Source organism: Chiloscyllium plagiosum, unplaced genomic scaffold (genome assembly GCF_037043375.1).
Source record: "Chiloscyllium plagiosum isolate Xiang-an unplaced genomic scaffold, Cpla_swu_hap1 HiC_scaffold_17, whole genome shotgun sequence".
NCBI lineage: Eukaryota > Metazoa > Chordata > Chondrichthyes > Orectolobiformes > Hemiscylliidae > Chiloscyllium > Chiloscyllium plagiosum.
Window position 1 is genome coordinate 57,409,995 of NW_028270155.1, and position 17,490 is coordinate 57,427,484.

The 17,490-nt window shown below is 40.3% G+C and overlaps 1 protein-coding gene across 4 annotated transcripts in view; it reads left to right on the plus strand.

Annotated features, from left to right (window-relative positions):
• LOC122558483 (leucine-rich repeat-containing protein 36-like) overlaps window positions 1–17,490 on the plus strand; it is a 99,877-nt gene that overhangs the window by 34,668 nt on the left and 47,719 nt on the right. For all 4 annotated transcript variants that reach the window (XM_043707116.2, XM_043707115.2, XM_043707118.2 and 1 more), the window contains 4 exons: window positions 2,667–2,806; window positions 7,675–7,723; window positions 11,894–12,325; window positions 15,294–15,658. In XM_043707116.2, the coding sequence (XP_043563051.1) occupies window positions 2,667–2,806; window positions 7,675–7,723; window positions 11,894–12,325; window positions 15,294–15,658 (986 nt within the window). The remainder of the gene's footprint in view (window positions 1–2,666; window positions 2,807–7,674; window positions 7,724–11,893; window positions 12,326–15,293; window positions 15,659–17,490) is intronic.

Sequence of the window (17,490 nt, forward strand, 5' to 3'; positions counted from 1 at the left end):
ATGTTGCTACTGCTATTTGGTGGGACTACATTATTAGTCCTATGCCATAGTTTCACAAGGCTGACACCTAGTTTTAAGTATGCTTGCTGCTCCTCCTGATATGCCCTCTGCACTCTTCATTGATGTAAGGTTAATTCCCGGGCACAGTCATAATCATAGAACTGGGAATATGCTGGGCCACAATATTATAGATTTTTGTTGAATACAATTGTTGTTGCTATTGATGTCGCACAGCATACTCTTGACTGCCAGCTTTGAGTTGCTAGACTTTTTTGAAACCTGTCCCATTTGGCATGGTTTAGCACCACATAATAAGAAAGAAAGTATCTTCAAAATGAAGTCAGGACTTTGTCTCCAGCGTATTGTACAGTAGTGATGACTCCTGATACTGCATTAGACAGAGCCACCTGTGACAGATTGGTGAGGAGATGGTCAAGTTTATTGATTTCCTCCTATTTGCCAGATATTGTCAATTTAGTACTTTACCAGTATGATCAATAGTGGTGCTACTAAGTCACTCTTTGTGAAGAATATTAGGTTCTCCATTCTACGCTGTCGTCACCCTCAGTGCTTCTTCCAAGTGGCATTAATGATGGAGTATGGATTCATTAGATGAGGGTGGTGGTAGGTGATAATCAGCAGGAGAACCTGTTGATGTGTTTGTCCTAATACCATGAAATTTCATAACGTCCAGAGTCAATGTTCAGGATTCCCAGGGAAACACCTCCCAGTTGTGTACCACTGATGAGTCTTTCTGCCAGTGGACAGGACTTATTCCAGGATAATGATGACAATACAAAACACAGACGTTGCAGGTCTGGCAGCATTTGTGAAGAGAAATCAGAATTAACGTTTTGGATCGGGTGACTCTTCCTCAGCAGGTGATGGTGGTGTCTGGGAAATTGCAAAGTATCATTTCATGTGTATGGCTTGTCTGTGGGAATATCTCCCAATTTTTGCATTTTTCCCCAGATGTTAGTAAAGAAGACTTTGAGGGATTAAAAGGGAAGGTTTGATGCAGAAGAGGGCAGTGCTCAAAGTGCTTATCACCATGCTTCTTGCCCTAGGGGGCCTATCACATTGGCTAAATATCCTGTTAATCAAGTTGATCTACACATACAAGGACTCTGTCCCCAAGGTCTTTGTTAGGGATCTAAGGATTTTTAACCTCCGTGAGAAGAAATGACTCCTCAGTCTTACATTGGCACTTTTATTCTGACTCTGTGCCCTCTGTCGGGAACTAGACTCTCATGAAGGGAAACATTCTTACAGCATTTACCCTGTGATGTTCCTTGAGAACCTTATGCTTCAATAAGTTCTTCTAAACTTTAATGAGTAGAGGTTCAACCTGCTTAATCTTTGCTCATAAGATAGTCCCTCCACACCAGGGATCATCTTAATCAACGTTCTCTGAACTGCCTCCAATAAATCTGAGTGTTAATGTTTCAAGTCCAGTGTTAGAAATTAAAATCTCTATTAGTGTGTTGGAAACAAAGACTTCAGTAAAGTTTATAGCATATAAAGAGTAAGAAGGTGTATATTACAGTCAGTGTATTTTCCAAAATAATAAATACAGGAAAAAGATATTAAGGAGATGGAGGTGTCCATAAATGTTCTCATCTTATAATATTAACTCATAAGGGGTCATAGGCAATATATGCTATATCATAATGCTATAAATGACTTGCAAAATAAGTGGCAGTTAAAAATGCACATCTCTGAGCTTGTCAAAATTGGCTTAACATTAAAAGTAAATAGCTTGTAGATAGATATATCAGCTTCATGTTAAGTTGTCAAATACAAATTGAAATCAATACAAAAAAAAACATGATTGAGAAATAGCATTAAAGTGAGGTGGGGGGTGGCAACAGAGGAGATGTGGAACAAGTTATCTATAGATTTTTCTCTCAGGTCTTGGTTTGCCATTGTCAGTTCTGTGTGGTCCATCCAGTTTCATTCTTTAGATTTTGTAGCAGTTTTTATACTACTAAGTGACTTTCTAGTTTGTTTCAGAGGGCAGTTAAGATTCCATCGTACTGCTATGAAGTGGAACCACATTAAAGCCAGAGCAGTTAAGAATTGCAGATTTTCTTCCCTAAAAATCTTCAGTGAACCAGATTTTTACATCAATGGCAATAGTTCCAAGATGGTCATATTTATTTAGACTAGCTTTCAAAGCCAGAATTATTGATCAATTGAATTTAAATTCCCCTTGTGAGGGGATTTGAATCCATGTCTCTATAATATTTGCATGTATTTGTATATTACTAATCCAGTGATATTAACACTACGCCACTGTCTCCCCTATTATTGCAAGCCAGCATGTTTAAAACTACTCTGATTGCTGTTAACAACCATACAAAATATATTTCTGGATTTTAAAAAACAAAATTCAGGTCGATTGTTGAATTTCTTTTAAATGTTAGTAGATGGTAACAGATCTTTCATAATTCATGATTTCTTTTAAAAAAAACCTTGAAATTTACATGATAGGTTCAAAGGCCTGTTCGACAGTTCATTCTCTGTCACTTGAATATATATTTATTCAGCAGGCATATATTCTAAAAAGGATTTTGTGGAACCCCATTGATTATGTCTTGTGCAATATCCTGAGCAACGTTTGAAATGGCATTTACCATTTAATCTCTTGTAACCTCTTGTTCTAGATTTGAAGGAACGATGGACACCACATGACTTGCAGCTGATGAGTGATCATCAAGAATCTTTTAGTAGTCGGCCTCCATTATCATCTGTGTATTCTGGCAGAGACCTGAGGGAAGTAAGAGAAAATGATACATTGAACAAAGTGAGTATAGACACTATGGTAGGTTTTTGAGTACCAAACAACACAATAGCATCATTTCCAAAACAAAAATGGGAAGTGCTGGAGAAACTCAGCTGCTTTGGCAGTGTTTGTATAGAGAAAAACAGTTAACATTTCAGATCCAGTCACCTTTGTTAGAACTGAAAGTAGAATTTATGGTGATGATGTTGTTCCATTTGCTCCCTCAGTCAAAGCAAAACGTTCAAAGACACACTATCATGAGTTTTGAGAAGATTTGTAGCTCAGTTTGAGGTTTTGAATGTAGGTTTGCTCACTGAGCTGCAAGGTTCATTTCCAGACGTTTCATTACCCTACTAGGTAACATCTTCAGTAGGCCTCAGGCGAAGCAATGCTGAAAATTTCTGCTTTCTGTTTGGTTCTTTGGGTTGGTGATGTCATTTCCTGTGGTGATGTTATTTCCTGTGCTGAAGTCACTTCCTGTTCCTTTTCTCAGTGGGTGGTAGATGGGGTCTAATTCAATGTGTTCGTTGTTCGAGTTCCAGCTGGAATGCCATGCGTCTAGGAATTCTCGTGTGTGTGTGTTTGTTTGAAAACTAGCCACCAGGATATATGAACACCAAAAAGCCACAAACCCTCTCTCATTAGTATCCTCACATACAGATGAGGAAGGACACCACTTCAACTGGGACAACATGTCCATCCTAGGACAAGCCAAACAAACACATGCACGAGAATTCCTAGACACATGGCATTCCAACTGGAAGTTTATCAATAAACACACCAAGTTAGACCTCATCTACCATCCACTGAAAAAAGAACAGGAAGTGACTTCACCACAGGAAATAACATCACCACAGGAAATGACATCACCACCCCAAAGAAACCCAAACATATAAATAGAAAGCAGGAATTTTCTGCATTGCTTTGCCTGAGGCCCACTGAAGATGTTACCTAGTAGGGTAATGAAATGTCTGGAAATGAACCTTGCAGCTCAGCGAACAAACCTACATCCAAAACACAGTATAGTTTTACATCTTTCATCTTTTTACTGGGCCCTGGAGGGAGAGAGAACGATCGCCCATGTGCACAGGGGCGTGAGCTCTCTGTCTTCTCTTGAAGAGTAGTTTCTTAACGAATTATACAGTTATTTTACGGGGAGGAGCATCCAGATACGGCAACATACATATTGATCGGTTGACTGTTACAATCAGCGCGTGTCAACAGTAAAGATTAAGCTATCTGCTTCTGCACAATGAATGTTGTTAACCTTAATTGGCTTCACGTAATGAATACGTTAAACTGACCTTACATACTGAATGTTTTTAATATTGTGAAATGTCTTTACGTAATGAATGCTTTTCCATGTTGCTAACCCATCACGCTTGCCTCCAGCACCCCATTGTTAACTGCAAGTTCTTATCTGAACTGAGTCATGCTCAACTGAGCCTCTTGTTTCACAAAACTCAAAACGTAACTCTTTCCATACCTGCTCATCCGTTATACACATTCTCAATGACAGTTGGATTGGGAGGGGTTGATGGGGGTGGAATTGGGAGGAGACAAATAGAGAGAGAGAGAAGAGGGATAAGCAAGCAGAGATTGCTGATGATAAGCTGAGAGACATGAATGCTGAGTAGAATGCCAATGGAAAGTGTCAATGGTTAAAAATGTACTGCAAGCAACCAATAAAAAACAGGACTTTGGAATGTGGGGTAGATAATGAAGGTGGAGGGTGTTCACATTCTGAAATTGTTAAATTCAATGCTGAGTCCTGAAGGCTGTCAGGTACATGGGCTGAAGAAGCCTAGCTTGTGTTGAGTCTCACTGGAGCACTATAGCAAGCCTGAGTCTGAAATGTTGGCATGAGAACGCCGGTGATGTCTTGAAGCGGGAGATAATTGGAAGGATGGGGTCATTTTTACAGACAGAGTGTAAGTGTTTTGCAAAGCAGTCTCACAATCTGCATTGTGTCTACAGAGTATCAAAGATCTCGTTTGTGAGCAATCAGTACAGTAAACTAGATTGAATGGAGTACAAGTAAATTGGTGCTTCACCTAGAAGATGTGCCTGGAGCCTTGGATAATGAGGGAGTAGGTACACGGGCAGGTGTTGCATTTTCTGCGATTGAATGGGAAGGTGCTGTGGGGAAGTGTTGGAACTGGAGGAGGATGGGTCCAAAGTATCCCAAAAACAATAGTTAGTCTCTGTGTAATGTTGATAAGGGAGGGAAAGCGAATATGTGTCTACTGATGGCATGTGGCTGGAAATGACGTTATGATCCTTTGGACATGCAGGTGTGGTAGAAAGTGAAGACCCAGACTATTGTTGTGGGAGGGGAGGAAAGGGGTGAGGGCAGAGGTGTGGGAGATGGGTCAGACAGAGCTGAGGGCCTTGAATCTCTGCATCCGTTCCAATGATGCTATCTTTCTCAGGAGTCCTCAGAAATATCCACCTTTTTCTTCAATTGAGGACTCAATTGTGGTTTACAAGGCTCTCCGCTGACCCATTCCCTTTGTTTCAGTTCTTGCCCCCCTATCCTCCTGCATTCAGGAGGGACCATTAACTGTGGGACACTCTGGCCCACTCCTCTTCCACTCCCAACATCCCTCTCTCAGGCACCATTCCCCTCCTCTGTAATTAGCATAAATAGCACTCCTTCCCAACAATTTTCAGTACAGACAAAGGGCCACTGGGCTCAAAATGTTAGCCCTATTTTGCATTGTACAGACGCTGCTAGACCAGCTGAACATTTCCAGCGTTTTCTATTTTTGATTCAAATTTTCAGCATCTGTAGTTTTTATTTTAAACATCATTTCTAGCCTTTCTTTTGCCGTCCCATTTGAAATAGTAGTCTTTCTATGGAAGTAGTTAAATAAAAGTGTAATTACCAAGAATTTCTAAGTCTGAATATTCAATAAATATATTTCCACTTTTAAAAAATAATTAATTTTTTGATTTTTATTAGTTAATTCAGCATGTAGTATATGCGTATGAGTTATTACAAACATCTGCATTCTTTGAGAGACAAGCCAAACGCATCAACACTTCTGATCATGTTCTCAGAATAAATGTGTAAATGTACTTGGATAATTGCATTAAAACTGGACCACATAGGATTTATTGTATTAGACTTTTTAGTGAAATGGAGGCAATGGGTGAGCAATATTCTTTCTATTTTGAGACATATATTTGAAAGATTTTTATCTTCAGTTAAATGAGGAAACTTGTAGAAAAACTTTTTTTTTCAACTTTACTTATATTAATAAAATAACAAATGAGTTTCTCTTTTTTCTTACTTAGTTTTTAAAACCTCTATTCTGGATATTTTGGATTGTCACTAATGGGATATAAGGTAAAAACAATAACTACAGATGCTGGAAACCAGATTCTGGATCAGTGGTGCTGGAAGAGCACAGCAATTCAGGCAGCATCCGACAAGCAGCGAAATCGACGTTTCGGGCAAAAGCCCTTCATCAGGAATAAAGGCAGAGAGCCTGAAGCGTGGAGAGATAAGCTAGGGGAGGGTGGGGGTGGGGAGAGAGTAGCATAGAGTACAATGGGTGAGCGGGGGAGGAGATGAAGGTGATAGGTCAGGGAGGAGAGGGTGGAGTGGATAGGTGGAAAAGGAGCTAGGCAGGTCGGATAAGTCCGGACAAGTCAAGGGGACAGTGCGGAGCTGGAAGTTTGAAACTAGGATGAGGTGGGGGAAGGGGAAATGAGGAAGCTGTTGAAGTCCACATTGATGCCCTGGGGTTGAAGTGTTCTGAGGCGGAAGATGAGGTGTTCTTCCTCCAGGCGTCTGGTGGTGAGAGAGCGGCGGTGAAGGAGGCCCAGGACCTCCATGTCCTCGGCAGAGTGGGAGGGGGAGTTGAAATGTTGGGCCACGGAGCGGTTTGGTTGATTGGTGCAGGTGTCTCGGAGATGTTCCCTAAAGCGCGCTGCTAGGAGGCGCCCAGTCTCCCCAATGTAGAGGAGACCGCATCGGGAGCAACGGATACACTAAATGATATTGGTGGGTGTGCAGGTAAAACTTTGATGGATGTGGAAGGCTCCTTTAGGGCCTTGGATAGAGGTGAGGGAGGAGGTGTGGGCACAGGTTTTACAGTTCCTGCGGTGGCAGGGGAAAGTGCCAGGATGGGAGGGTGGGTCGTAGGGGGGGCGTGGACCTGACCAGGTAGTCACGGAGGGAACGGTATTTGCGGAAGGTGGAAAGGGGTGGGGAGGGAAATATATCCCTGGTCGTGGGGTCTTTTATATACTCAGACGCAGTGTACACGCAAACAGAGGGAACTGCAACTTAAGACCTGACCTGAGAGCAACTTTATTTTTGAAAACAGCTGAAAGCAGGCTAGCTAGCAAATATAAACATAACAGACATTACTGAAATATTATATTTTAACATTAATATGTTGAAAAAATAACGGACATGTCTCCGTATTAAGACAGAAACTCGTCTAGTGATCTCATGCTGAAGCCAGAATTCTGTTGCTGGAATAGCTGACTTTATGTGTCTAAGTAGTATTTATGTCTGTGAAGAAACCAGAATTAAATCAATTTCTATTTTGACAAGGATGAAAGGAACAAATAATCAAGAAGAGTTCTCTAATTGGAAGATTTTTCACTAATGTAAGGTTCACAAGAGGATGTTATGTTATGTCCTGTATTACCTCTGCTAACTTATGAAAGAGCATAAGGAAGAAAAATAAACTTAATTTTTTTATGTTTCGCTTTTAGCTGACCTGAAATGCACATAAATTTCAATTTAAACCAATGAATAAAACTTTTATTTGCATACACTGCAGAGTGATAACTTAGAGTTGAAGACTGATTCCTTTAAATCTGCTACATCTAAACTATACAATTAAAACAAAAAACTTTTTTTTAACTAGGGGATTGAACCTTCAAGAAGTGGACAATATCACAGTTATCTCGAAGAAGGTAAAGCTTTCCTGTAGCATTTGAATTTAAGATGTATTATTTATTTATTGGTATTACCCGCTTAAAGCATTGGTTTTTACATTTATTTCCAATATTTGTTTATTCAAGACAAGAAGTACACAGATTTGTGTCAACAATTTGAAAATTCAATGAGTAGCAATCTTGAATTCATGCATCTTAAGTCTATGGTGGACTGCTACAGCTCCCTGCTATTTTGTAGAGCAATAAGGATTCCTAAGAATAGTTTCACTTTCCCATGGTGTTGCTTACAAGTATTGCAGGGGCATAGGTTGTCTTGGATTGTAGCAGACCATTAACATTTGAAATCACAACAGTGATGAATAACCAGATATAAATCTTCATAGGTTTTATGGAGATGTTAGTGAGTGGTTATATTCCTGGCCTAGTAATCAATAGCCTTGGGGATGTGGGATCAAATCAAAGTACTGCTGCTGCTAGTTCATAAATGCCCTTTAGATAAGGAAATGTACAAATCTTCGAGGAGTAGCCATGGGCACCCGCATGGGCCCCAGCTATGCCTGCCTCTTCGTAGGGTATGTGGAACAATCCATCTTCCGCAACTACACTGGCCCCACCCCCCCATCTTTTTCTTCGCTACATTGATGACTGTATCGGCGCTACCTCGTGCTCCCACGAGGAGGTTGAACAGTTCATCCACTACACTAACACCTTCCACCCCGACCTCAAATTCACCTGGACAGTCTCGGACTCCTCCCTCCCCTTCCTAGACCTTTCTGTTTCTATCTCAGGCGACCGAATCAACACGGACATCTACTACAAACCTACCGACTCCCACAGCTACCTGGACTACACCTCCTCCCATCCTGCCCCCTGTAAAAACGCCATCCCATTCTCCCAATTCCTTCGTCTCCGCCGCATCTGCTCCCAGGAGGACCACTTCAAAATACGTACAACACAGATGGCCTCCTTCTTCAAGGACCGCAATTTCCCCCCCGACGTGGTCGACGGTGCCCTCCACCGCATCTCCTCCACTTCCCGCTCCTCCGCCCTTGAGCCCCGCCCCTCCAACCACCACCAGGACAGAACCCCACTGGTCCTCACCTACCACCCCACCAATCTCCATGTACAGCGCATCATCCGCCGTCACTTCCGCCACCTCCAAACAGACCCCAGCACCAAGGATATATTTCCCTCCCCTCCCCTATCAGTTTTCCGTAGAGACCACTCCCTCCGCGACTCCCTTGTCAGATCCACACCCCCCACCGACCCAACCACCACTCCCGGCACCTTCCCTTGCAACCGCAGGAGGTGCAACACTTGCGCCCACACCTCCCCCCTCACTTCTCTCCAAGGCCCCAAGGGAAACTTCCATATCCGCCACAGATTCACCTGCACCTCCACCCACATCATCTACTGCATCCGCTGCAGCCGGTGTGGCCTCCTCTATATTGGGGAGACAGGCCGCCTACTTGCGGAGCGATTCAGAGAGCACCTCTGGGCCACCCGGACGAACCAACCCAACCAACCTGTGGCACAGCATTTCAACTCCCCCTCCCACTCCACCGAGGATATGCAGGTCATTGGACTCATCCACCGCCAAACCACAACAACCTGACGGTCGGAGGAGGAGCGTCTTATCTTCCGACTGGGAACCCTCCAACCGCAGGGGATGAACTTGGACTTCACCAGTTTCTTCATCCCCCCTCCCCCCACCTTGTCTCAGCCGGATCCTTCCAGCCCGGCACCGCCTTCCTGACCTGCAGTCTTCTTCTTGACCTCTCCGCCTCCATCCTACTCCGACCTATCACCCTCACCTTGACCTCTTTCCACCTATCACATTTCCAACTCCCCTCCTCCAAGTCCCTCCTCCCTACCTTTTATCTTCTCCTGCTGAACACTCTCTGCTCATTCCTGAAGAAGGGCCTGTGCCCGAAACGTCGAATCTCCTGTTCCCTGGATGCTGCCTGACCTGCTGTGCTGTTCCAGCAATAAAGTTTCAACTACAAATCTTACCAAGTTGTGTCTACATGTGACTCCAGACAAAACATTATAGTTGACTCTTAACCATCCTCTGCAATGGCCTAACATACTGCTCAATTCAAGAGTAATAAATCTTTGCCAGCAATGCTCTCAACTCAAAATAAGAAAAATGGAAATTATTTTAGATTATTATTGATTATTCTTTCTTAATCAGTTAACTTTGGTCTTCACCCGTCTCCAAAGGCTTCTCATTCTCAGCTTTTTTAAACTGTAAATTTTAAGGGTCTTCTTCCTATGATGTAGTTTTACAGGATGTTCTGAAGGTACATATATCTTTTTTGATTCATCTTTCTCTAAAAACTTTCTCCTTTATCATTGTTAGTATGGTTCAAAAATATATTACTTGTTGTGGATGTTCATTGTTTGGTGAAATTGATATCACTGAAACAGTGTTATCATGATGGTCTTTCTACCTTCAATGATCAAATATTGATAGGCTCATTCTGGTTGCTGTGCATGAGCAAGGCGACTGACTGTGTGGAGTTTGCACGTTCTCCCCGTGTCTGCGTGGGTTTCCTCCGGGTGCTCCGGTTTCCTCCCACAGTCCAAAGATGTGCAGGTCAGGTAAATTGGCCATGCTAAGTTGCCCGTAGTATTAGGTAAGGGGTAAATGTAGGGGTATGGGTGGGTTGCGCTTCGGCGGGGCGGTGTGGACTTGTTGGGCCGAAGGGCCTGTTTCCACACTGTAAGTAATCTAATCTAATCTAATCTAATCTAATCTAAAAGTATTCTGCCAACCTTCAGGCAAAATTACTGTGCACCAAAATCATCAAAAATCACTTGCTCTTTGTTGTAATTTGATAGCATTAAAAGAAGCCCTACATTTAAGTAATTTTTGTCACACTTGATATGCAGTGTGACAAAGTTGTGGGAAGTTACAGGGCAAAAGTGAGGACTGCAGATGCTGGAGATTAGAGTCAAGATTAGAGTGGTGCTGGGAATGCACAGCAGGTCAGGAGTCCTGATTAAGGGCTCCTGTCCGAAATGTCGATTTCCTGCTCTTCGGATGCTGCCTGACCTGCTGTGGATTTTCAGCACCATTCTAATCTGTGTGAAGTTACAGTCATGTATCAGGTGTGATATTCAAATTGTGTGTAGAAAGATCTGTTCTTTATGATATTGATAGTGGGAGAGCTGTTGGTTAGAAACCAGGAAATCTCCCATATTACGTAGTGACAGTGAATATTTAACATTCCCTTTAAACATTGACTGCCAAATGTTATCATTATGTTAAGTGTTTTGTTTTCACCCCCTATCGTATAATTTGGAATATTAATTTTAATTGTGCACCTAACTATTATAAAGAATTGAATGAAAATCGTATGATATAACTTATGAAGATCAGAATATATTCATGTAATTTGGGGAATATTTGTAATTGTTTAATCATTGCTGATATTTGCTAGAAATATTATTGTAGGATATTTTCGATTAATCAAAACAAAAAAAGATGATAAATACATTTTTACAGGGAAGAATTGCATACTTTTTCCAAGTACGGAACCAACCCAAATAAAATGCGTTAATTTTCAAAGGGCAACCATTTGAATTAGTTTAATTACTTTTGTGGCATGCAAAAATCACTGGCCATCACTGTTTTTACTGGCATCTTTATTCATGATTTTGATATTGAAATATAATTTGGGTTCTGTTTTTAGCCAATCAGAATGCCATAACATTTATCCTGTTCCAAAATGGAGAATTGGCGAGAGAAATAGGTTTCAAGCAATTTTTTTTTTAGAAGTCCCATCTTTATCCAATTTAATTTTTACAAAATGCACAATAATGCATTTGGTTAGATATAACACTTTAAAAGGCTCAAGAGTGGGAAATAAAAAAAAGTACATCTAGACAGTCTTTTGAATAATTTCTACTTAAAACTGTTTCTTGAGCATTTAGTTTTAGCTTTGGGTTAATAGCAAAATAGTTATTTCTAATGTTTGTGTAGCTTTGTTATGATAGTGATTTTTTTAAACCTATATTTATAAGTGATCAAAAAAAATTAAAATTCAAAGGAATTCAGAGTTTTCCTGAAGCTATTGAGATTCTAAACTTAAGACTTCATGCAGACTAGAAATACAAAGTTAATAATCTTACGACAGTTTTAGCTGTAGAATAATTCATGAGTTTAATTCATTTGTCTTTCAGATGATAATAAAACCTATCACTCACCATCTCGCTCCTCTCTACGTTCTGTTGGGAAAAGTGTTTGTAATCGATCCAGGGAAGGATTCAGAGTAACATTTTCAGATAAAATTCTGGATTCTAGCACTGATGGAAACAATATCCAGAAAAATTTCATGAATTCAGATTTGCAGTATGACCTTGTGTGTAATAAGAAGGAAAGCTTGCTTCAGACCAGAGAAAGAAATCTTACAAAATACACAGATACTTCTATGAAAGATTCTTCAGCAAACAGTGACATAAACAGTATAATATCACATGATTATCACAAGCAATTAAACACAGATATGAAAGTGAATCAATCTACGCTGGAGCCTCCGAATTCTTATTTAAACCGTCAGACAGATAAAGCAAGCATTGGAACCCACAATGACAGATTGTTTAAAATTAATTCAGGTAAGAGAAATGCTACCCTTTGTAGTTTTGTTTCTTTATTTGCCCATTAGTTGTAGCCTGATTTTTAAATTTATTTCAATCTACTTTCTATTAGATCAGTAGTGTTTAAGTAAGCTTTGTACAGTTTTTATTACTATGCTAATATTTGTACAGTTTTTATTACTATGATCTTTACCACCAGGGTATTACTTATGTAAAGAAATGGTTACCAGCTTTTTTTAAGCAGTTTTTTTATTCACAATTTCTCTTTTAAGGGGAAAGTATATGGAGTCAATCTGCCCCATATCTATCTAGTTCCCCGCATACTGGATAACAATGTTGAGGAAAATCAAATCAAGATCAAGAAAATGTGTTGGAATGATATTGAAATATTATTAATTTCAAACAAAAACTTAAAAGCACTAACAGAATTAATATTTGCATAACTTATTTGTGACAGTGAAGACTTTATTCCAAACATAGATATAATAATTTTCCTATACCTTATAGTGATTAGGAGATGGTGGGTTGGGAGGGATATGCTACTATTTGAGTAGCACCAACAAGAGAGGTAAAATATTTCCTTCTTCCGTAACCATGGTTTCCTGCCCACTGTGGTTGACAGAGCCCTTAACCGCTCTGACCTATCACCCATGCTTCCACCCTTGCCCCTTCCCATCACTCACAACAGCATAATTGTGTCCCCCTCATCCTCACTTTTCATCCCACTAGCCTCCACATCTGAAGGATCATTCACTGCCATTTCAGACGACTCCAGCAGAACGCCACCACCAAACACATCTTCCCCTGTCTGCATTTTGCAGAGACAGCTGCCTCTGGGATACCCTAGTCCATTCTTCAATGACAACCAACACCATGCCAACTTGCTCCTTCCCTGCTTACCACCCAAGGGACTAAAAGTCTTTTCAGATGAAGCAGCATTTCATCTGTAGCTCCTTCAATCTGGTCTGTTGCATTTGCTGCACTCAATGTGGCCAACGCTACATTGGAGAAATCAAAAGCAGACTGGGTGACTGCTTTGTAGAACACCTCCAGTCTGTGCACAAGTATGACTCTGACCTTCACGTACTTGGTCATTTTAACACCATCCTGCTAGCATGCCATGTTCCAGCAAAGCACAGCAAAAACTGGAGGGACAACATCTCATCTTCAGACTAGGCACTTTATAACCTTCTGGGCTTAATATTGAGTTCAACATTGTCAGATTGTGAACTCACTCTAATTTCTTCTCTTTTTTTTTTAGCTTAACTTGCTGCATTCTCTGTAACCATGTTCCCCTGTCCAACCCTGAACTCCCCCCCAACAACACCCCAAGTGGGGCCATCTGTTTTTCCCAGTTTGGCGGTTAGACACACCATTGTTCTGCCATTCTCACATTCTGATCACTTAATCTGCACTATCAACACCCTTTCTCCCCCAGCACTCCATCCCCACTCTACTGCATATAACTACACATCAGCTCTGATGAAAAATCATATAGACTCAAAATGTTATCTTGCTCTCTCTCCAAGAATGCTGCCTGATCTGCTGTGATTTCAAGTATTTTGTTTCAGGTTGTATGTTTGCTCGCTGAGCTGGTAGATTTATTCTCAAACGTTTTGCCATTATACTAGGTAACATCATCAGTGACCTTCCACTAAAGTGTTGGTGTTCTGTCCTGCTTGCTATTTATTTGTCTTGGTCTGTTGTAGTGGGTGATATCACTTCTGGTTCTTTTTCTGAGAGGTTGATAAATGGGGTCCAAATTGATATGTTTGTTAATGGAGTTCCAGTTTGAATGCCAGGCCTCTAGGAATTCCCATGCATGTCTTTGTTTGGCCTGTCCCAGGATGAATGTAATGTCCCAGTCAAACTGATGTCTCTCTACGTCAGTGTGTATGAATACTATTGATAGTTGGTCATTTCTTTTGGTGGCTAGTTGGTACTCATTTACCTCAATGGCTAGTTTCCTGCCTGTTTGTCCAATGTAATGTTTATTGCAGTCCTTGCAGGGTATTTTGTATATGATGTTCATTCTGCTGGTTCTTGATACGGGGTCCTTTAAATTTATCAGGATGTGTTTGTGTTGTGGTAGGTTTGTGCGGTACTGTGATACCTAGGGACCGGAGTAGTCTGATCGTCATCTTCAAGGTGTCTTTAACATATAGCAGAGTGGCTAGAGGCTCTGGGCGTGTTGTCTCTTCTTGTTTAAGTCTGTTATGTTGGAATCAATGGACTGAACTCATCAGGTACCAGTTGTTCATGGTAATGGCAGGAAGCTAGCCACCAGGATACATGATCACCAACTAGCCACCAAAAGACATGACCCAATTATCACTAGTATCCATACACACAGACGAAGAGGGACACCAGTTCGACTGGGACATCATATCCATCCTGGGACAGGCCAAACAAATGGGAATTCCTAGTGACCTGGCATTCAAACTGGAACTCAATCAACAAACATCTTGATTTGGACCCCATTTACCAACCCCTCTGAAAAAGAACTGGAAGTGATATCACTCTCCACAACAGATCAAGACAAATAAACAACAAGCGGGGCAGAATACCAGTGCTTCATCTGATGTTACCTAGCATGGTGATAAAACATCTGAGAACAAATCTACCAGCTCAGCGAGCAAACTTACAACCTGATCCACAACCTGAGCTACAAACCTTCTCAAATTTTTCTTTTCAGTACAGATTCCAGCATCTACAGTAGTTTGCTCCTATTTCAAATGAATGTTGTATTATGCGTTGATTGAAAAACAATTGAGTAAAAATCGAAGTGCTTCCAGCAATATAGTGGAGGCAGAAATTTCGATATTCAGTGCATCAATATGATGTAATCTCCCATAAATACATAGTTAAGAAAGGATATTAAAGGAATATAGTGCATTTATCCTCTGTATGTATTGAATAGAAATACACATTGACATTAAGGAAGATCCTGATTGTTTGCCCTCATTTTTTTTCTTAATCTGTCCAGACTTGAAAACAAGTAGCACATATGGAATCAGAAAAAATACCTATGTAGATGATGGTGCTAGCAGCCAGAGATCAAAAATGACTTCTAGCAGCTTAATACCTCGTCATGGAACTTCATCATCTGACCACTTACTTGATCGGCAAAGTTTGGTTTCACCCGCCAGTTCTTTCACATCCCTTTATTCCAATAGTTCAAAGAGAGGTTTTATTGACCATATGAGTGCAGAATTTACAACCAACAAGAACTTGGAGAGACAATCACAACTAACTACAGCGAATGTAGAAAACTTTGAGTCTAAGTTAGAACCGAAGAAAACAAGCAGTTTAAGCTCACTATCGTGCATACAACCAAGTTACGATAGGAAGGTAATAAACTATACTTAATAACCTCAAAAATATTTATCCTGAGCTCACTTCCTCTTAGTGTACACACAGTCAAGTTTTTCTCCAGCATTAGGCGATTGATACAATTACGCACTCCTAACCCACAACACTTTCCACCATGTTCCTTGTCACTGACCTTGCTATGGCCCTGAGATTTTTGCCATGAGGAGAACAGGAACTTATGCAGTCTAATCCTCAGGCCAGATGAAGTCTAGTATTTTTCTAAACTGCAGCAGTGACTGTCCTTCAAAATAATTAATTGAGTATGAAATGCTTTGATATGTTTTGAGTTACTGTAAAATTCTTTTCTCTTTAATTTGATTGTGCTTCTTGCCATACATGAAAGAAACAAAAAATGTTGAAAGTGCGCAGCACAAATTGGTCACTGTCCGCCAAAGAGAACACAGATGAAATTTTGAGTTATTCTATCATCAGAACACACATATATAGTTGGTCACTTTCTAGCCATAGATTTTTGATGAGCATTTTGTTCTTTCAGGTTAGTAAATCCATAATATTGTACAAATTAACCTGTGCTATTTTTCAAATATATTTCTAAACATTTAGCCATTTCCCAGTTTAGAATTTTCACATTTGATTATGCCATGTCCTTTTCCCACAACTATTTTAAATTGATGATATTATGATTGGTGTTCCACTAAAACGTGTCCGCCTGTGCTCTTTGGTCCTCAGAATTAGATCTAACACAGATTCCTTGCTTGTTAGCAAGGGCACTAATCAATAAAGCTATCTTCCATATGTTTTAGGAATTCCTCTCCCTCTTTGCCCTTTACATTGTGACTATCAAGTTCATATTAAAATGTTTGAAATTCCTATTTATCAGTGTTTTACAGCTCTTGTATAGTATCTTCCCGTGATGTGCCTGAAAATCTGCTCTTTACTTCCTTCCCTGTTACCCAGTATTAAACTCTAGAAGTTATAGTTCCTTTGTTGTTCTTTAATTCTAACTAAATGTATTTTATCTTTAACCCTTTGATCACTACTGCCAAACTTCTTTTTTTGTTACTGTCACCATCTTTGGTTATTCTGTAGCCAAAAAGATTAATTTTCATTCCTCTTTCTTTTTGTCAGGCTTTGTTATTGAGTCAATGGCAACTTGCGCCCCTGACACATTAAACTTACATCCCATACTATATGTGCATTTATGCACATGCTCCCCAAAGCTGACTTAGACAATCACATGTTTGACCCTGGTCTATCAGCCTCCTTTTTCTGAACTATTCTTTAACTCTTATTTTGTCCCTCCCATGCACTTGTGAACTTTGTTTCACTTTACAAATATTTTGTCTTGGCTGCCCACCCTACGATGTTAGTTCACTTTCCCAAAAGGATATTTTTCCTGATAAGCTAAGATGGAATTTTTTTTATCTTGAACAAATTCCTCTTACGTCAGGAATGTGAAGCCCACTTTCCTGCACCATTTTTCCAAACCAAGCATAATTTGTTTTAGCTTACTAATGCCATAGTTACTGTTGATTATTGCTGAATAACCTTTCTTAGGCAGATAACTAGCAAACACAAATGTGAAGTTTCATTCCTTCAGTATTATTATTTGACATTTTTAAAATTCAGTAATATTGTAGTTTTATTTTTTTCTTCTCTTGAATGGATCTTTGTTTTCCACTCCCCTTTACATTTCTCTCTCTGCTTCAGATGGTACTGTTCATTTTACAGTTCTTCAATCAGATTAATTAGAAAGATACACAGTTGCTTGACTCATTCAAACATATAGAAAATAGAACATTACAGTTCTATGTTACAGTTCGGCCCTCGATGTTGCGCCCCCTGTCATA